The sequence below is a fragment of the Phascolarctos cinereus genome, unplaced genomic scaffold, assembly GCF_003287225.1.
Source record: "Phascolarctos cinereus isolate Bilbo 61053 unplaced genomic scaffold, phaCin_HiC Scaffold_1;HRSCAF=81, whole genome shotgun sequence".
Taxonomy (NCBI): Eukaryota; Metazoa; Chordata; class Mammalia; order Diprotodontia; family Phascolarctidae; genus Phascolarctos; species Phascolarctos cinereus.
In genome coordinates, this window is record NW_027555514.1 from 52114822 (window position 1) to 52136502 (window position 21681).

General features: G+C 39.0%; 2 protein-coding genes across 5 annotated transcripts in view; one reads left to right on the forward strand and one right to left on the reverse strand.

Moving 5' to 3' along the window:
* Positions 1–21681, reverse strand: part of RUNDC3B (RUN domain containing 3B) — a 119244-nt gene that overhangs the window by 70036 nt on the left and 27527 nt on the right. For 2 of the 4 annotated variants that reach the window (XM_020987479.2, XM_020987477.2), the window contains exons 2-3: positions 20463–20578; positions 1013–1063 (exon numbers count right to left, since the gene is read on the reverse strand). In XM_020987479.2, the coding sequence (XP_020843138.1) occupies positions 1013–1063; positions 20463–20578 (167 nt within the window). The remainder of the gene's footprint in view (positions 1–1012; positions 1064–20462; positions 20579–21681) is intronic. The other 2 variants (XM_020987480.2, XM_020987478.2) reach the window with 1 other exon arrangement.
* Positions 1–21681, forward strand: part of ABCB1 (ATP binding cassette subfamily B member 1) — a 200808-nt gene that overhangs the window by 15289 nt on the left and 163838 nt on the right. The window lies entirely within an intron of this gene.

The window sequence follows — 21681 nt, forward strand, 5'->3', positions numbered from 1 at the left end:
AGGAATTCTCTTCACCAAGGCCCATCAACAACTTGTCTCTAACTAGAGGTTATGTGATTTACTCATGGCCACTCAGTTAATAAGTGTCAAAGGAAGGACTCAGGTCTCCCTTACTCCAAGACCATCCCTCTTGGCCACTCTGCCTCTCACCTTGCACATAATAAGCACTTAATCGATGTGTGTCAAATTAAATTTAATTACAATACACAGTTCTTTGATAGCAGACACAACCCTCTTTGGGGGGTGGTGAGGGGGTACCATCTCCCACCACAGTGGTTAACATGGCATTCAGCATGATATATAGATATATATTCAATAAATGCTTACAGGCTGACAGGTTGTCAACGGAAAGGTCATATGAAGGTATTTTAAGTGTGGGTTTTGTTGTAGATTAGATCCCCTCAGAGCATTGTTAGTACTTTACATCTTGGCTAAGACTATACAGGCTGTCTGTAGACTGAGGTGACCAATGAATATGATCTCCCCATTAGTTCAAGAACAGCTAAACATATCACTGACTACAGGTTATTGATTTGCTCTGATTTATCTTGAGAAATTGACCTGACTTCTCTGAATATCAATTTCTTTAAAGTACAGACACAAATTACTGTCAAGCACCTCCAAAAACTGTCATACTAACCTACCTAAAGTTGTTATCCAAAATAAATAATAAAAATGGCAGAAAGAATTCAGGCTATGGAAATTGCTTTATACATGATTAATAATTTTTTAAGTTCAATTAGGTACTATGACACCTAACCAAGCTATAGGGCTGAAATGTGAGAAAGAATGTAGTAGGTTAATGGTTTATTATATTGTGTGGGTTTACAATGTAACTTTTTTAATTAACATAACATTTTTAATACCCTTTAGGGTAGAAAAAAAAATGGAAGCTTTGCAAACCCATGCAATGTACTAAAAAAGGTCACTTAACTGATACAGCCCTCCCCAGTAAGTCAATTCCATGCTCCCCAGCAGCTCAGTAGCGGGAGATATCACCAGCATATTGTACCTTGAAGAGTTATTTGGAGGTGAGCCAGCCATCTGCAACTTTGGGAAATCTCTTTGAAAAAAATAAAAACAACAACAAAAAAAAACACAAGAAACACACAAATTTAAGAGACCTGCAAACCAGTTCAAAATTCCAAATTGAGTAACCTAAATAGTATGTTTACACACAGTCTGTTGTAAAGTAATAAATATCACTTTGCCTAATAACCTCCCTCCCACAACGTATGTACACATGCAACAACCTAATGACAGAAATAAGCTCGAACTATAGTAAGGAAGAGAATCGGCCTGTTCCGGTTAGAAGAATAGCATGTCTACAGACCATACAGATGAACATGCTACAATATCATTCCATTTTGATTTATTTTGCATCTTTTATAAGTTGAACTAAAAATGGCTAGAAGCTAACTGCAACTTGAGGCTTTATACCTCAGAGCTCAGCTTACTGACCAGGAAGATTGTTCTCAGTCAAAGTAGAGAAAGAAACCATGTTACTGATAGCAGACCAATATCAACATTACAAAATGTTTTAATTTCAAGAGGTGATTTTTCATTGTGCATTTTAAGGTGAAGAGACAGATGAGTTCAAACTTGTATTTCCCTTTTTGTTTGCTAAGTGTTGAGCTGTTTGGGGTCCCTACATTAAAGATAAGAGCATCACTGAAATCTAAAGTTGTATACAGCTTTGAGTTACTGTCAAGCAAATCACCCACAACCCTCCTTGGTAGCGACATGGTGAATTTTCACTTTAGAACTCAGATTTATAATATGCAAAAACAAATTCCTTCCTTTATAAGATCTCATGGCAGCATCAAAGTGTATACCTTTCTTGGAGAGGCATTTCCTTATCTAGCAAATCACTACTGTATGTCAGAAACATAAGGAAGATGGCCACGGCAGGTAGGGCCCTACTGATGGTGACATTTGTGGCATAATCTTTGTAAGGAAGATGAATTTCAGTGTGTGTAAAGTGGATTTTGGTTTTTCTTTCTTAAAGTCTTCTTTCCCAGGATCCATAAACAAAACAATCTCACGATCATGGTTGAAAACAGTTTCTCCTGCTCAGTTGCAGTAGATATAGGGATGAAGTAATATAAAATTGTGAGGCTATTGCTGGCAATATGCCTTCTTTGTGTGTTGCCCCATATAGCAAGTGGGGCACTGGTCAGTGACTGGGGATCCCCTTAGGGGTGAATGAATAAGCTGGAATGCTGTGCATGCCTTGACTGGCCTCCATCAAGACTTGGGAAGGGGAATCTGTGTGTTTGCCTCAACTAGCCCCCACTGAGGCTTGAGGGGGTTTAGGGGAGTACACAAATTGTGCCTGTCTCAATTGACCCCCTTGAGACAGAGAGGTTATTGCCCCCCCTTCATGCCAGCAAATGCAAGAAGGGTTGTTAGGGAATGCTGTAGGAGTTGGTGCTGCCATTATCAGAAAACTCCCTTTGAGAAGACTAGACTAGAATAAAGTAAGCTTATTTAACCCCTTATTATGACTCCATTCCTATCTTCCTGTCTGACTGGCTCAAAAGTGAACCTGCTAGTGAGAGATGGCTAGAAGCCCTCCTGTATTTCCTACCTAAGAAAGGGTGTAGTCACAGTGTGTTTACCCGTGCAACAATCTTCCATATTCCTTTTTCCTTCTTCCATTGGTACAAAGGGTACACATGCATATGTAACCTCAGAAGGAGATGGCTAAAAGAAAGTAGCTAATGATTTAGCTTGCTAGTTGTTACATCATCAACCATTTACCTAAATTGTAAAGAAAACAAAACCAAAACCAAAACCTAGATATTATACTAGCCTCTCCTGCCCCTCCTAAAATGGAAGTGCTAAATAGAATGCTTTTCCTTGAAAATATTAAAAGTATCTATGATATAGGTACTGAGGACACAATGCCCAAAATTCTTCTTCAGTTTTTGGAATCAACAAAGAAAAATATCATTTCTATGAGATTGCTGCTTTTTTTTAAAAACAGGAAAGTAAAATGGGGCGGAGGGGAGGACAGGAGGAAGTGGAGAAAGGACTCAAATCCAGCATATTAGGGTTCAGTACATACTAAGACTTCACCACTTGGTGACTGAACAGTGAAAAATAAAATAGCAGATGCATCAAGTTGTTCAGTTGTGTCTGAATCTTCATGAGGACCCCGTGGACCATACCGTTCAGAGGGTTTTCTTGGCAAAGATACTAGAGTGGTTTGTCATTTTCTTTTCCAGTGGATTAAGGCAAACAGAGGTTACGTGACTTGTCCAGGGTCACACAGCTCGTAAGTGACTGAGGCCAAATCTGAACTCAGGTCTTCCTGACTCCAGACTGAGCACTCTACCCGTTGAGCTACCTAGCTGCCTTTGTCCATGAGGTATAACTCTGTTTATATGTCTCCTTTGAAGAAGAATTTGTTAATCTTGACTATAGATGTTGCTATACAAATGTGCTGAGTGAATGAAAGGCTAGTTACTCAGCTACTAATAGCTTAGATGAAGGCACAATATTTGGCTTTTCACACAGAATGAGCCTCAATAATTACCTTAATTTAGAAATGTTACCTGTTCTTTCCTAGCCTGGATGCTAACCCTTGTTCTACTTCCTGACATCCACTCATTAGAAGTAATTGTAGAGTTAGGGCTGGGAGGGATCTTCAAAACCACAGAGTCCAACTCCTTCATTTCACAAAGGAGGAAACTGACGCTACAAGAGGTTAAGTGACTTGCCCAGGGTCACCCAGCTGGTAGTTTCCACTGTTTCAACAATCCATCCCCATCCATGAATAATTTGGCTAGAGCAACACCTGACAACAGTGAAGATGGATAGCTCATTGATGATGATGGACTCCAGGTTACCTGTCATGTGCATTATGTTCCCTTTATGTAATCTAGCTGAGTTTGAGATGCTTCTGAGCCAAGTAAAAGGCTCCTGCAGCTCCCAAATGCATTAGCGGAGCTTCCTCTGAGAAGAACTCCAGAGGGCTCTTTTTGTATAGGAGATGCTTTTGTAATGGAAACATAAAACTGGTAAGGGAGAGAGAAAAAGAGAGGGGGGGAGACAGAGAGAGACAGAGAGAGGAGAGACACAGACAGAGACAGAGAGAGGAGAGAGAGAGAGAGAGAGAGAGAGAGAGATTCCATTTGATTTTCACACTATACTTTTTTTTAGATTTAAAGAGGGAAAGAAACACCACGAGGAACAGAGTATATTTGATCCCCCCTCTAATTGTGGCTCTAAAGTTTCCATGCAATATCTGAGTCTAACTTTTACATTTTGACACCTTAGTTTATAAATAGGATGGAAACAACAGATAAGTAGTTGTTGTTTTTCAGTCACATGTGACTCTTCCTGACCCCATGTGAGGTTTTCTTGGCAAAGATACTGGAGTGGTTTGTCACCTCCTTCTCTAGCTCATTTAACATTTTATAGAAACTGAGGTAAACAGGGTTAAGTGACATGCTTAGGTGACAGGGTCACACAGCTAGTAAGGGTCTGAGGCCAGATTTGAACTCAGGAAGATGAGTCTTCCTAACTCCAGGCCCAGCATTCTATCCACTACACCACTTAGCTGCCCTCTAGCTAATCGGTAAAAGCAAACAGAATTACTTTCTCATAAATGAGGCCAGTAATCCTGATATATATGGGGCATGTTTACATTTTTATCTCTAAAGGTCATTACACAAATTGTCACAGTCCTTGAAATAGGAACATACAGTGAAATATGGTTACTCTAAACCATAACAAATTTGCTTTCAAATTTCATATGCAAATTATGTATGAGAGAGAAAAAAATATTCAAACATTTATCAGCTTCCTGGGTACATTGTCACAAATGGCTTTGTGAAGTCCTTTTATAGAGGAAGAAACAGAGTAGAATCCTAGATCTAGTGTTAAAAGGACTTTAGAAGTCAAAAGGTTCAACTCTCTTATTTCCCAGATGAGGATGTAAGTGTTGAGCAGCAGAGTCAGGATTTGAGGTCAGATTCTAAGACTGAGTCTTAAAAGTTTAAGATTGTATGCACAATGCTTTCTTGTTTGTTGATGTGAAATAGGGTGAACCAACAGGATAATTACCGCCAAATGAAACGTTTATTTTAAAAAGAAATATAAAGCTTTTTATCCACTCACAAGTGGTCCATATGGAATTTTGTGCTCTCAACTACTTTCAAAACTTGGAGAACATGATTATTTTAAAAGATATAGACAATAAAGGGTATATATCTATATGTGTGTGTGTGTGTGTTATAGATGTTTATACACACACAGATGTTTATAGGGCTATATACATATACAGTGCCCAAACATACGTGCACACACACATACACACACACACATACACATACATCAATTCTTGATCACCATGAATAGATAACATTGGACAAATAATACATTTCACTGAAAAATAACCAATCCTAATAGCTAGAATTTATATAATGCTTTAAGGATTGCCTAGCACTTTACATAGGTTATTTCATCTTAACCTCACAGCAGCCATGGGAGGTAACAGATGGGAAAACTGAGGCACAGAGAGGGTAAATAACTTGTTTAGGGTCACAGAGCTAGCAAGTGTCTAAGACTGAATTTGAATTCAGGTCTACCTGACTCCGAGTCCAGCACACTATCCACTGAATCACTTAGCTGAGTCAAAATTAATAGATTTTAACTTTCAAGTCTCTGGTAAAATAGTTTATGATAATTCAGTTTTTCCTAATGGGGAATCTGCTACCCATAACAATGTGACATTTATTACTTGTGTGAACCTTAGCCAAGTCCCTCCTGGGCTTCAGTTTCATCATGTGGAAAATGAGTGCTGGTCTTGGGAGCTTCTGAGGTCCCTTGCTGGTTCACCTTGATGAGGTTTTAAGACTACTTTTAAAAGGTTTTGAACTAGACAGTTAGAAATATAGAAATAAAATTATCAGAGAGAGGCATAAATTTGGGCAATTGATGGCCTCAAAAAGAAACTAAATGCAGCCTTTTACTGATGTCACAAAAGACTTACTCATTTGACTCAGAGATTCAAACACAATTTTAACTGACACTAAACAAACAAAACCCTAAAGAAAATAATATATTCCCTTAAAGAACATAAATATAGAATGCCATTTTAGATGTAATCAGCCTCTACACTAAATTGCTTTGTACCAAAAGTGTTGAAAAAAATCACTGGGACTCTCTGGAAACATCCCATTATTTTTCTGGCAGGAACACAAAGGTCCCAGGACACAGACAAATAAGCACAGAAGTAAACATCAGAGACCAGTTGCATTTTTCCTGCCCTGAAATAAGAATTGGATCACCTGGGAGAGACACCAGGTCATGTACATGTGTTTTATACAAATGTTGGAGTGTGTTTTTGTCAAACTCAGTCCCCACACAGAAAGTAAGGCTCTTTATGATAATAGAAAGCATTCTGTAAATCTCTTACACATTGTTACATCTCTTGCATTTCCAAGTGTTGCAGTCTTTTAAAAGTGCTTAAGAAACTACTGTATTTACTGTCAAGTATTAAATTTTGTTGACATTATATAAATTATCCTACACTTCTACATCTCTTGCATTTCAAGGTTTTGCAGACTTTTGAAAGTGAATTTCATGAAGGCCTTTCCTCTAATTTTTCACAGAAGAGAGTTTGAAAACCGCATGAGAAACTATTATATTTCCTGTCAAATATTACATTTTGGTGACATTGTTCATTTGTGGAAAATGACTCCTTGAGAAGAAATTGCTCTTTGTTCCATGGTAAAATAGCTTCTTTCTTTCTTTTGAAGCACACGTATTCAACAAATTCTTATTTCTCTCAACTTAGAAATGTTGGTCAGCTGGAATTCCAGTATAAGAGGAAGAATTAAATGACAAAATCAAACAATACCTAAAAACATACCTAAAACATTAATATTACATGTGAACATTACAAATTTCTATTCCAAATGCTGAACTATAGCTACAAGCATAAGAGTACTTTATGTAAACTGTTTCAAAGTGCCGTCAGATAAATAGCCACTGACTGTTAACACACTAGAGAGTCCTAACAATCAGATAAAAGGTGCCCCGCATCACTACCACATAATCAAGAGAAGCGCTTCCGTGGAGAGATATAGTTAGGTAACTAGACGCAGGTGCTGGCACAAGGTGGCATTTAAATTAAATTTATACTCTCTCATTTCTTTCCCAGCGTCACTCAAATCTAACCTCCTATAGGAAGTATTTCCTGATGCCCTTCCAACTGCTAACACCTTCCCTCCTTCCAAACCACTCTTTATTTTGTGTGTATGTGTGTATATACACATACAGATGTGTGTGGGTGTGGGAAGGTATACACCCACACCCACATATGCACACATTGTTTGTCCAGATAGAATGAAAGTTCCCAGAGGGCAGGGATTGTTATTTTTGTTTCAATATACCAAGGAATTAAATAAATAGTTGTTAGTTGAGAACGACAATCAACCAATTAACTTGAATTTTTCTGATTTCATCTTCTTAATATCTCATCTCTCTCAGGGAGTGGTAATTGGTAATAAAGTGATCAAAATGTAGACATGACAAAAGCGTGTGGCCTGAAAATTCCACTGCTATGTGCCAGACACTGTGCATGCTTTACAAATATTATTTCATTTGATCCTCACATATAATCCTGTGAGACAGGCACTATTATTATCCCCATTTTATAGATAGGAAAACTAAGACTAACAGAGGTTTACTGACTTGCTCAGGATCACACAGATCATATATATATATATATATATATATATATATATATATATATATATATATATATATGTATATATCAAAGGCAGGATTAGAAATCAATTCTTCCTAAATAAGGCACCTTATCCATTATACATCACTTAACTGCCTGAATCTATAATTCACCTCCTGAAAAGTTAATCTTAGAGGTACCAGTTCTTACTTATCTCAACTTATCTCAACCTCTTTGTCCCAAGGATTTTAGCAGTGGAGATAGAAAGAAATTTTGGAGGTGCTATACTGAAAGAAGCTGAGGAAATGTTCTCATTTTATGCTATTCAGCATCACTGGGTTATGCCATTCAGTATCATTGGGTTCTATCCTGTAATAGCCTCGAGGGATACACACGAGTTCCAGTCATCCCCAGTCCAAAAGTCTTGATAGGCAGGTCACGGGACCATCCTCAGAAGCCAGGTCTAAATCTAGACCAAATGAGATTCCCCTGATGCACCAACTTAAAGATCCTCAAGGCTAAGATGACCCTAGTTCCAGTTCTATCTCTTCAAACCGGAAATGACTAACTGGGGATGCCTTGGACCAGATGTGGATCTGAACCCAACCAGCACCAACTGCCTCACATAGTTATTCTTTATTGGAGTGTTTAAGAGACCCATAATTATAGGAGTAAAATCTTGGAGTTTACAAAAAAAAAAAAGGCAAACTCTTTATCTTCCCAAGATATTAAGTTCATAAATTTATATGAAATATGAGACATTAAGTTTACAAATGTTTAAAAAAGAACAAAAAAAGTTGATATAAAACACTAAATGAGACAATAAGCAGATCTTTAGAAGAGTAGAACAAACCCCAAATTCTATTCCTAATTGTAACCAGAGGTGAATCTCTTAACTTCTCTGTTTTTGTTTCTGTAAAACTTTGGGGGTGGGGGTAGGAGGGTTGGAGTAAGGCCTTCGATCTCTTAAGTCTTTCTCTAAATCTTGGGATCCTATGAACTGCCAATTAATCACATAATACTAGAGCAGGAAAAGGCAACATTCCTCTGTGGGTTCTAAGGAGAATTTTTTTTTTCTCCAAAATGCCCAGAATTATACTTAAGATGGGTTACTGCAATATGGCAATGACCTACTTCCTAGTTAATGAGTTTGAATGAGTTTATTGCCAAAGACAATTTAATTGATTTAGCTCTGTTTACCATAACAGATCTCTGTCTAGTATAGTTTGGCTCTGGATATTCAAAGAGCTAATTCTGCCCCTTTATGCTTTTGACACTGAAGAGATTAACTGAGGCACTTCTGCATTTCCAAACAGCAAATCTGGAAGGCAGACTAAAAACTGGGAGGGTATTTTTTCACCATGACCTTGTTCATTGTCTAACGGATCCAAATTCCGGTAACCTTCAGAGCCTGTTCCTTATCTTTCTAATCAGTCTTTGCCTCTAGTTGCCTGGATTCTTGCAGGGGGAGTTGTGTGCCCTATGGAAACAATGCAGTTCTCATTTTTTTTTGTCTGTGTGTGCACACAGAGAACCAAGTGTTGGATACACTTCTATAAATCTGAAAATAAACACAGGGAATTCAAAAGCCAGCTAGATGGGTTTATCTTTACCCATTGTTTCTAACAAAATATGGTGTTTATCTTGTACTTCAAAAGGTGGCCTCATGGGGAGGTACCTTTAGCCTTTAAGCCAGGAAGAACTTTGAGGTTCAAGCCAGAGTTCCTGAGTTCTGCTTGGGTCCTGGAACAGTGTAATTGGTGCAGAGAAAAAGCATCATCATGCCAAATTACATTGGAAATGAAAACGTTGGGGAGAGGTGGGATTGGTGAGGTATAAATGCAAAATACCTTATAGCATAATCTCACTGCAAATGCTACTTGGTATGAACAGGGTTTGATTCTTTGGCCAGCATCCACTCTAAAAAGGCCTGCCAGTCACAACTTCTCTCAAGGAACAAAAATAAGCTTTAGGATGTCACCAGAAAAAGATTTTGTCTGGAGGAAGTTATGTCACAAGTGCAAGCAATCATTGGGCTAAGTAGAGGCAGCATGACTTACAAAAAGAGCTCTAGATTTAAGAGCTAGGTTCGAATCCTGAATCTGCTGTGTCACTGAGCACATCGGTTAATTTCTTAATTTCTCTTTAATTAGATGTGGTGATACACACCTAAAATATTTGCAGTAGGAAGAGCATGAGAGTGCTGGACGTGATGAACTTTCAATGTCATCTTGGCCACTGCGTTGAGAATGGATTGGAGTGGCTTGAGATGAGGGCTCAAGTTAGGGTTATGGCTGTGTGCACAGAGAGAAGGGGACCTATACAAGAGATGTGAACATAGAAACAACAAGATTTGACCATGTGAAGAGTCAATGATGACCCCAAGGTTGTGAGCCTGGATGACTGGGGGGATAATGCTGGCCTTGACGATGACAGGAAAATTTAGAAGAGCATAGGTTTGGGGGTGAAGATATTGACTTCTGTTTTAGACATGCTGATATTGAGACACCGATGGGACATTGGCTTCAAAAGTCCAAATGCTATAAAGGTCTCAAGGATGGGCAGGGGCCTAACTCATAGCTTTCTAAGGCCCACTAAGTATGGACAGAACAGAATCAAAAGTATAATTAAGTTTCATCTATTACTTCTGCAGCCCCAATCCCTCCAACTCTCAGTAAAGGACCCAAACAGTCCTTAAATTTTAGCATTTTATTTTTACAATCTAAAAAACACATTTTTGATTTTTTTTAATTTTAAAGGAATAAAGAACTCTGATAAACAAGAGATCATCAAATTCACCATGCCCACTGAAGTAACACAGCAAAATCCCATTTAATCTGTTAATCTATCCTCAAGTCGTTACTTGCCATGTAAATATTGGTTTTGAATAAATTTTAATATCATAAGAAGATTAGTATTAGCATTTGAGCTTTAGCAGCATACTCTTTGCCAAAGCCCTAAAAGGATCCAAGTTCTTTGCTCAGATTAATCTTGTCGGGTTTCTCCATTTTATTAAGATCCCTAAGTGGATAGAGTTGCCTGGATTAAATAAAGAAGTGATTTAGACTGACTCAGAAATCAAATGATTATTTCCCAATGGGAGTAAGGATTGTGCAGGATGAGGACATGGAAAATCAATAGAAGATCATAAGCTGAGGTCTGGAAGGGACACCCAAGGCTGTCTGGTCCAAACCTCCTCATTTGATAGATGAGGAAACAGAGGCTGTAGAAAGGTAAGTGATTTGCTCAAGGTCACAAAAGGAATGTTTTACAAGCAGAGTTTGAACCCAAGACCTCTAACTCCTGAGCCAGTCCCCTTTCCTCTCACCAGCCTTCAAATAAATTCCAATATAGTAATTCTTTAAAAAAATTAAAAATTAAATCGGCTTTCCTTAAGATAACTCTTTAATGAGTCAGTACGATTTTCTTGTTCCCATGATTTCCTTTCAAAACCCGTTCTTCCTTTCAACAATGATCTGTGTGTGTGTATTAAAAATAATACAGACAAGCAAACCAAACCTTTTTGCCTATGATTTGCACTGCCTGAAAAACATGAAGAATCATTTTAGACGTTTCTGAACACTCAGCTACTTTCCCGCAGCAACAGTTACTGCATGAAATTATTTGCAAAAAGATACCAAGGACAAAAGCCCCCGAAGTACGTTAGCCATAGAGGGTATTACAGGATTACATAAAAGACTTTCCTCATTATGAAATACAGAGAAAGGCTACGGGAGAGGGAGGAGGTTTGTGGAGTAGAGTTGAAAGGACAAGTTTCCTGGGAGTCGGTCAGTTCTAGACATGTGACCTGGACAAGGCACAAACCTTCATTTGCTGGTATCTAGAAGAGGGAATTGGGACCACAGACTCAGAAAGTCTCTGAGGTGGAAGGGAGCTCAGAAGGCATCTAGTACCTTCTAACCTGAGCAGGAATCTCCTCCCCACCATTCTGACAAGCAGCCATCCAGCCTGGGCTTGGAGAGCTCAGAGGAAGGAGTCACTCACATGCTTTTGAAGTGGCCATTACACTTTGGGACAGCTTTCTTTGTTACAGAGTTTTTCCTGACATGGAGTCTGGATCTGTCTTAGAAATTCTCTCCCTTTGCTGCTGTATCTGTCCTCTGGAGCCATGGAAAATAAGTCTGATCCCACTTCCATGCAACTGTTGTTCAAATATTTGAACCTATTCTCGTTAACCCTAAGTATTCTCCAGAGCAAAACAACAACCATAGTGGCAAACCTCAACTCAGTTCCTTCAGCGGATGCTCATATTTAGTCCTAGGTCCTATCCCATTAATAGTAATGGCAATGATTGTAACAACAATAATAACAAGAGCTAGCATACTCATAGCACATCAAGGTTTGCAACATCTCATTTAATCCTAACAACAACCCTGGGAGGTTGGTGTGATTATTATCCCCATTTTTTTTTTATAGAAGATGAAACTGAGGCAGGCAGAGACAAAGTGACTCGCCCAGGGTCACAAAGCTCAGAAATGTCTTGGGTCACATTTGAACTTAGGTCTTCCTGACTCCAGTTCCAGGGCTCTATCCAATGTACCATCCAGTTGTACCTAGTAGATGTTTAATAAATTTCTGTAAATTTAAATTGAGTACAGAGTTCAGCACTGCATGAAGCAATCAGTAAGGTCCCCTTCAACCCTAACTCTCTATGGTTTCATGTGTCATACATGTATATTAAGCAGGAAAAAAAATACTGAAACCACCAAGTCACTGGAGTTTAGAAAGGTTGCTAAGCTGCAAAGTTAGAATATAGGTTCTAGAACATAGAAGACAGAACAAGGTAGAACATAGAGAAAACCACCAGCAGGAGCAGAGTACTAGGATAGGATACAGCTGAGAGAGGATATGGTCAGTTACAATAGCCTTTCTAAATAAAGTCAACTGTCTATTTTCAGCAGTGAACTGAAGGATATTACAGTGGCACAGTTGAATAAAAATAACACATCATACCATCAATGTAGAGATGCCAGGAGAATTTCTAGAAAATAGCCCATGATTGGGGGCAGCTAGGTGGTGCAGTGGATAGAGCACCAGCCCTGAAGTCAGGAGGACCTGAGTTCAATTTTGGCCTCAGACCAAACACTTGACACTTACTAGCTGTGTGACCCTGGGCAAGTCACTTAACCCCAATTGCAGGAACAGAGAGGAAAGGAAAGGAAAGGAAAGGAAAGGAAAGGAAAGGAAAGGAAAGGAAGGGAAGGGAAGGGAAGGGAAGGGAAGGGAAGGGAAGGGAAGGGAAGGGAAGGGAAGGGAAGGGAAGGGAAGGGAAGGGAAGGGAAGGGAAGGGAAGGGAAGGGAAGGGAAGGGAAGGGAAGGAAGGAAGGGAAGGGAAGGGAAGGGAAGGAAGGGAAGGGAAGGGAAGGGAAGGGAAGGGAAGGGAAGGGAAGGGAAGGGAAGGGAAGGGAAGGGAAGGGAAGGGAAGGAAAGGAAATTGAACTGAGCTGCTGAGAAAAGAAGGTCCCAAATTCACTAAACTGAGGATGGGATAAGCTCAGGTCTGCTTGACCATCACTAAAGCTGTTCAGTGAATGTTCCCTGAGTTAGAAGGGGGGTGTACCTATAAAATGGAATGATAAGTGACCAAACCACAAGCATGGTCCATGACATAGTCTATCCAAAGTTCATAAAGAACACGTAACAAAATCTAAGTATTATTTATGCGAATATTTTTGACTGACTGCCTATTGAAAACCCATGTTCATAGAGCACTTTCAGTTTACAAAGCACTGTCTTACAGCCACTAGGCGAAGGCAGGTGGTATAAATCTGAACTCCATTTTACAGATGAGGAAACTAAAACTGAGGAAAAGTGATGTGCTCATGGTTATGCAGATAATGAAATTGAGATTCAGATAACACATATCACCTTGTTCCTGGTCACAGATTTAATAAGTGACAAAGCCAGATTTTGAACTCAGGTCCCTGAACTCTACCTCCAATTTTTCCCCCCACTAAATTGTGCTATTTCAAAGCATAATATAGTTTTTTTGTTATGAGTCATTTTTTTTGGCATTGCATTTTTTAATTGCATGGATAGTTTTAGATAATAAAATGGGGAAAGCACTGCCCCCAAAGCCAAACTCACATGAAAGAATTCACATTATCAAGCATCTGCACAGTAAATTCCTATAACTTTACCAAAAATTTTTTCTAATGTTCACATTATCCAGTTTTACATAATGGAAAAGCAAACCCATTCAACAGTTATTTTTTCTGCTTATTCAAGCAAACTAAAGGACTTTATTGAAGAGGTAAAATGTAGTAAAATAGGAAGGGAAGAAAAAAATTTCACATTTATCCAGGTCATTCTCTTATCCAAGATCACTGGGGAATGAGGTTTTCTAAAGACATAAGATTTTCAGAAAAGTCAGTGAGCATTTATTAAGGACCAACTGCTTTGTGCCAGGTGCTGTGCTGAGCTCTGGGGACACAAAGCAAAACAAAAGATAGTCCCTGCCCTCAAAAGCTTATAGCTTATGAGGAAGGCAATATTCAAAAAGTTTGTATGAACAAGACACGGAAAAGATAAATTGGTGATAATCAAAGCAGAATCTTCTCTTATTCCATACTGTCTCAGTACCCACCCACTCCTCAGACCCTTGCAGTCTTGGCTTCTGTCCTCACCTCTCCAATGAAACAATTGTGTTAAGGTCACTAAAGACTTTCTTTCCTCTGACCACATTCAAGGATTCTATTTTTCCTTGTCTTCAATCTCCTTAACCTCTCCATAGCATATTGATCTTTTTACCCTCTCTCCTCTTTAGACAGGCAGTGGGGTGGAGTAAAAAGAGCACTGGACTTGGATTCAGGAGAGACCTGGGATTCAAGTCTTGGCTTTACCACTGACTACCTATTTGATCCTGGCCAAATCACTTCACATTTCCAAGCTTCAATTTGCTTCTCTGTAAGATGGGTATAATAATACTTGCTTACCCCCCAGGGAGGTTCTGAGGAAAATGCTTTGCAAACCTCTAAACACTATAATATGTGAGCTATTTTTATATCCTGATGGTGTACTCTCCTCCTACTTCTCTGATCATTATTGCTCTATCTTGATCTCCTCTTTGCCCTTTAAATATGAATGTTCTCTAAGGCTCTGTCCTTGAGGTCCTCTTCTCTATTCTACCTATACTCTCTCCTCTGTGATCTCATCATAACCATGCTTTCAGTTATTGCTTCTACATAGATGTATCTCTCTACTCCCAATCTCTCCCTCTTCCCAGAAGTCCACATCCATATTTCCAATCGCCTACAGGGTATTTCCACCTGGATATACTACTAGATCCTCAAACTCAACATGTGTAAAACGGAACTCATCATTTTTTCCCCTTAAGTTTGTTGTTCTCTTGAGACTTCTCTATTTTTGTAAATGGTGACACCATCTTCCCTAATCTCAGAGACTCATGACCTTGGAGCCATCTTTGATGTTGCTCTCTCCCTCAGCCTGTACGTCTACTGCGTTGTCAGGTCTTATTGTTTTTACCTCCACGGTCTCAACTGGGCCACCCCCCCCACCTACTGATTAAGCCCCCTTTTTCTTCTTACCTACATTACTATCATAGCTTCCTAGATTGGCCTCCCCACTTCCAGTCTATCTCCTCTCCAGTCCAGATTCCACAGTGCTACCTGAGTCATCATTCTAAAAGCACTACTATGATCCTGCTGCTTCTTTACTCAAAATCCTTCAATGACTCTCCACTCCCTTTTGTATAAATTCCTGATTTGGGCATTCAAGGCCCTCCATCATCATCTGCTGCTGCTGCTGCTGTTGTTGCTGGCTCTCCAACCTACCAACCTACGTGTTCAGACTTACTTCTTATTCAATGTTCCAGCTCATCTAGACAACTGTCCAGCCTCATCTTCATCCGTGCCCTCTCTGGTTTCTGTGCTTTTGCTTATGTTATCACCTATGCCTGGAATGGATTCCCTTACCACTTCTACCTACTGAAGTCTCTCCCATCCTTCAAAGTCCAATTCACGTACCACTACCTGCTTGAAGTTTTCCCTAACCAACTCCAGGGAAAGTGGTCTCTTCTTTCTCAAATTTCTTACAATGTCTTACTTGGATTTCTTCTTTTCACTGATCTTATCCTGCCTTATAGCACAGGTATGGTGTACTTATCCTCTTCCCACACCCATGAGACTAATCTTAAGAGCAAAGCTTAGCTCATCTACATCTTTGTATCTCCAGGGACTGGCCCAGTGCCTCACACATAATAGGTGTTGTGCAGCAGCAGCAGCAGCAGCAGTAGTAGTAATGATTATGATGATGATGACAATGATAATGATAACAAATACTGAACTGTTTAACTGAATTACATTTAAAATAAGAATAAGTTCATTCCAAGTAAAGCTGATGAATTCTCATATGAATAAAGGATGTAAGCTCAAGGTATGTAATCTGTAAAATATACGTTGGCACTTATCAGGTTTGTGAGAAAGTCCCTCTTGATTTCTTCTCAGACAAGTCATTCAATCTGTAAGTTAACTAGCATTCATTAATGGTTTATTATGTGCAAGACACTGTGCTAAGCACTAGGGATACAAAGAAAGGCAAAAACACACATTCTAAAGATGAGATTAAGAAATACGAACTGAAACATAGTACTGTTAGAGTATAGCGGAAAACTGTACTTCAAAGACTAATAAATAAATGTCAGCCAAGCCAAAGGGCTCTGTCCTCACTTTGTTTATTTTTATCTATGATCTGAATGAAGACCCAGAAGGCCTACTTATTAAATCTGCAGATGAAACCAAGAGGTTGGAGTATATTTTCTAAGTGTAACACAACAGATTACACTTAGGATTAAAAAAAATGGCAACAGGCAAAAATAATAAATATATCACCCTGTCCCTCCTCCACTTCACAAGACATGTTCCTGTCCTATGGAATTTCTCTAGAAAGTCTCCTCGCCCTGGAAGTTCACTTCACTCTTGGGCTCCTCACACTGAAATTACACTCAATCCCTACATCCCCTTCCTCTTATTGGTTGGTCCCTCATAGAACTACCATTTTAAGAAAAACACCTAGGCTGACCAGGTCTTCATTCACCTCTAGGTTCCTGACTCTGGATTTTCTCCACCATGCCACAGAAGGCTCTTCACCATCACCCCTGCCAACTCCCACCTTGGCCACTTTTCATTTCCCTTTCATGTGTTTTCTTCCCCTATTAGAGTATAAGTTCCTTAAGGGCAGAGTCAGTCTTTCCACTTCCATTTTTATTCCCAGCACTTAGCACAGTGTCTGGCACATAGCAATAACCTCTTCAGAAATGCCTGTTGACTTGACTTAACATTTATTTGTCCCTGATAAATTTCAAAATCCTATGTCTAGATTCAAAATATGAACATTACTAACACGTGATAGGATAGGTTCTGAACACAAGGCATAGTTATAGTTGTTTGTGAACCAAAAAAAAAAAAAGAAGAAGAAGAAGCAAATTGCAGGGTCCAGATCACAGGAGACAGAATTTGGATGACTACTTGTCACGGTTACGCTAGATCACCTTTAGGCAGCTAGGGGGCACCAGAATGCATAGAGCACTGGGTCTAGAAAGAGTCAGAAAGACCTGAGTTCAAATCCAGCCTCAGACACTTAGTAGCTACATGATCATGGACAAGTCACTTTCAACCCCTTTTAGCTTCAGTTTCTCTAAAATGAAGTTTGTTGGACGCATTGGCCTCTAAGGTCCCTTCCAGCTCTAAATCTATGCTACATGATTCTAAGGAATCTTTCTATTCTGAGATTCTATGATTTGGTGGCAGTAGTCCTACTAAGATTCTGCACTGGACAGATTATATTTGGAATACTGAATTCATCTCTTGGTGGCACATTTTAAAGACATTGGTAAAATTCAAGGGGGTGACTTGGATAATAGCAAGGCTAGTGTGTAATATGGGACGTAGGTGATACTGTGGATGTTCGCCCCCAAAGACAGAAGACTTGGTAAAGACATTGTAGCAGTCTTAAATACCTGAAGAGCTTTCAGCTGGAAGGTAGATTGGATTTATTTGGCTTGGTCCTAAAAGGGACTATAAAAAGAGCTTTCTACCAATCACAGCAATGGAATCTAACAACTGAATAGGGTTGCTTTGTGAGGTGTGAGCTCTTTGTCACTGGAAATATAGAAGCAAAGTCTCCTTGTATGATCATCTTTAAGGGATATCATGGATGGTATTGTTGGATTAGGTGAGATGTCAGTAGCTGACATTTATGTGGTACCCTACTTACATTATCTCATCAGGTCCCCATAACCCCATTTTACAAATGAAGGTGGGAAGCAGCATAGTACAGTTTTTCATCTGTAAAATGAAATTGTTTGACTACCTGGCTTCCTTTCAGATCTGTAGCTATGATCCTGCCATAATCGAAGGAAGCAAGCATCTCTTTCCTTAATATCTAGGATTTAAAAAAACCAGCTATTCTTTCAGCTTCCTACTTTACTTGTACTGAAACCACCTACCATGTGTCAAAGGGTGCTTGTCCTTCCCTAGGAAGATGGTGAAGTGAATGAGGCATTCCATATGGAGCCAGGAAGACCTGCCTCAGGTACTTACAAGTTGTATGACTCTGGGCAAGTCACTTAACCACTCTTGGCCTCACTTTCCTCATCTGAGAAATGGCGATAATAAGAGCACCTACTTCCCAGGATGGTGAGGATAAAATGAGATATTTATAAAGCACTTTGCACACCTTAAAGCACTATATAGATTCTAGCTACAGTTATTATTATTTTTTTACCCAAGCACTTTAAAAGATTCAGTAGTTTCAGAAATATTGAATGCAATAAAACCAAGAAAATATAAATCCTGAATTTTCATCTCTGTCAAGATGCCAAGAATTATTCAGGTTTGTTTTGATACCATGAAGTTTTTCAGTTTCTATGATAGAAGAGCTATGAAAGCCACCCCAACTGCCCCCCAAATGGAAAGTTATTCATGAGCCATTAGAAAACTAAGCAGTGGAAAATAATATATAATGTCCCTTAGAACTAGCCCCTTTAAAGTCTTCCTTTCCTGAAGCTATGCATCATTTATTCCACAGCTCATGGCTATACTTATCTCAATCTCACAATGACTTAGGGTGACAGTAAGTCATCCCAAAGAGAATGGCAAAAACACAAAGTAATAAACTATCGATTATGCCCCATTATTCTTTGCCTACAATAGGAACATCATTGAAAATGCTAGCTTTCCTCCCAGTCCCACCATACAACTTGCTGTGACTACTTAGTCAGCTACGAGTTCTCATTTATATTATTCTCCTAAATTAAATGTATTTAATCAACTCTGAGAGTGTTTATGTTGACATTATTAAAAGATAAGGGAGCATCTTCTGCAATAATCGTTTTTGTTAATTAAAAAACAAACATGTGGTCATCAGAGAAGGAGTCACCTTCTTCTGTGGGTCTAACCTCTTTGGGGCCCACCTGGCTCCATGTATTTTTTCCTATGATGTTATAGGCTGCATATATGATTGTGGGGGTTCCTCATTAAGGAAGAGAACATGCACTTACTAAGTAACTACTATGTGCCAGGCATTCTGCTAAGCGCTTTACAAAAATTACTTCATTACTTCATACTATCCTGTAAATTAGGTGCCATTATTAAACCCATTTTACAGAAGAAGAAACTGAGATAGACAGAGGCTAAGTGACTTGCCCAGGGTCACACAGCTAGTAATTCTCTGAGGTAAGATTTACACTCAGGTCTTCCTGACTCCTGGAAGTGTTCTACACATTGGGCCATCCAGCTGCCTTCTTAAAGACTTATTAAGTAGAACCTAGACACTTTGATTCTGTGCTCTTTTACCATCCCCCAAATGGAGAAAAGCTAATATTTCTACTTCTAGATAGCAGAATATTAATTTACACTGATTTCTGACACTATCATTAATAGTACAAAGGTAACCTCCTTCAAAACCCACTTTCTCTGAGTAGAAACAACATTCATTCTAGTTTTCTTCAAAAACTTAGAGAATGACAATTTTAAAAGAACTTACTGCATGTCAAGAGTAATGAAATCTTAAAAATGAAGTTATAATAAGATTTATGCTGTATAATAAATGTCATGAAAATTATCTTTATTTTACCTGCGTATATATGTAAGTTGGTTGTGGTAGTATCCGATAAGACATTATTCTTTTTCTTTTTTTAAGTTTTCTGGGATTTTTAGCATAGATAGTTTCTATTTATAAAGACTGATTTATCTTAAATCTATAACAGTCAAACGCTACTCACATAATCCCTCTCTTATCCAGTGATATCACATTTATAAGTTTCCTAGTCCAAGGAAGTAGCAGCACATCACAACCAATATTAACCCCCAAAGCCTTCATTTTGGAGGCATTTCATAGGCTGCTGCAGCTGGCATCATCCCTTATCTATATTTCAGTTATTACGTATTGTTTTTTTAAGCCCTAGCTCGGATGATAGTTTCTTTGCTTAGGGAAAATTAGCTTTCTTACTCCTTCTCCTTGAGAAATACACCCTAATTTCTGCTTTTGTCCCAGAGATGAGAATAAGTGTGTCTGAGAGCACTGGTTCAATAATTTCTAGAAGCAAGCCCCTTCATCAATCACTCTCCAGCTCAGAACATTTAGATCAGTTTCTCATTTCTCAGGGATGTAGCATCCTCAGTCCCCAGCCACAACAATTATATAGATTTTAAATGTTTAATTCAGAATAAAGAAAAAAGATGCTGGGGTGAGGGAAATGAAGTGGGGAGTTGGTATTTACCTTTTAGCCGGTGACTTAGAATCTGTTCCAAAATAGCAGCAAAATTGTTAAATTCTGGTGATGAGTCGTCAATCGTCTCAAAACAGGATCGGTCAATCAGGGTCTTGACAGAAAACCTAGGATGAAGCAATGGCATCACTTACGCTTCTGCTGTTAAATTAACACGAGGCAAGTTAGAGCATTTATCAAGCACCTATTGTGTGTCATGTACTGTAATAAGTGCTGGAAAAAAGAAAGAGAGGGGAAAAACTCTGGGGCAGAGTAAGTTAGAAGGGTAATGGGACCTAAATATTCTACTTAAATGTTCGGAGAAGTTGTAAACTGTGTGAAAATAGAGAACACAGATGTGGAGTTGGGAGAAGCCTTAGTTCAATTTTACCCTCCCTGCATATATTAGCCACATAAACAAGTCACAACCTCTCTGAGCCTTTTGTTGTTCTTCAGTCATTTCAGTCGTGTCTGACTCACTGTGACCTCATTTGGGGTTTTCTTGGCAAAGATACTGGAGTGGCTTACCATTTCCTTCTCCCGATCATTTGACAGATGAGGAACTGAGACAAACAGGGTGAAGTGACTTGCCTAGGGTCACACAGCTAGTAAGTGTCTGAGGTCAGATTTGAACTCATGAAGATGAGTCCAAGCCCAGGGCTCTATCCATTTTGTCCCCTCACTGCCCTTCTGAGCTTTAGCATCTTCATTTGTGAAAAGGGGATAATGACACCTGTAAAAACCTGACTGGGGAGGTGGTAAGGATCAGATGATAGAATGTATGTAAAGCACGTTATAATCCTTAAAGCACTCTACCCGGATATCAACTGTCACAATTATTAGAAAGTGATACTTGTCCTTAAGAACTGAAGCAGCTCCATAAATTTACTCTCCAAACAGAAAATGCTCCCTCCAAGTTATTTATTTTGTCATTCTGTGAGGTTCTTAATTTGTTCTGTGCACCTAATGGCAAGGATTTCAATCACTTATCTATTCAAGGCATAGACTGAAATGAATTAATCAATTCCACCAAAAAAAGCCCTCTGGCCCCACTCCTGGCACAATTTTTGATTAATACAATCAAGGGCTACTGACTTAGGCCTCAAAAGTCAAGACATTAATATCAGAATTTTGAGCTTTATCTCCACATATTTTGACATTTGTTTGGAGTATAAAATAAGATAACTGGGTGTGAGCATCTAGGCAGCTCTGTACAAAGGTTTTTATGAGC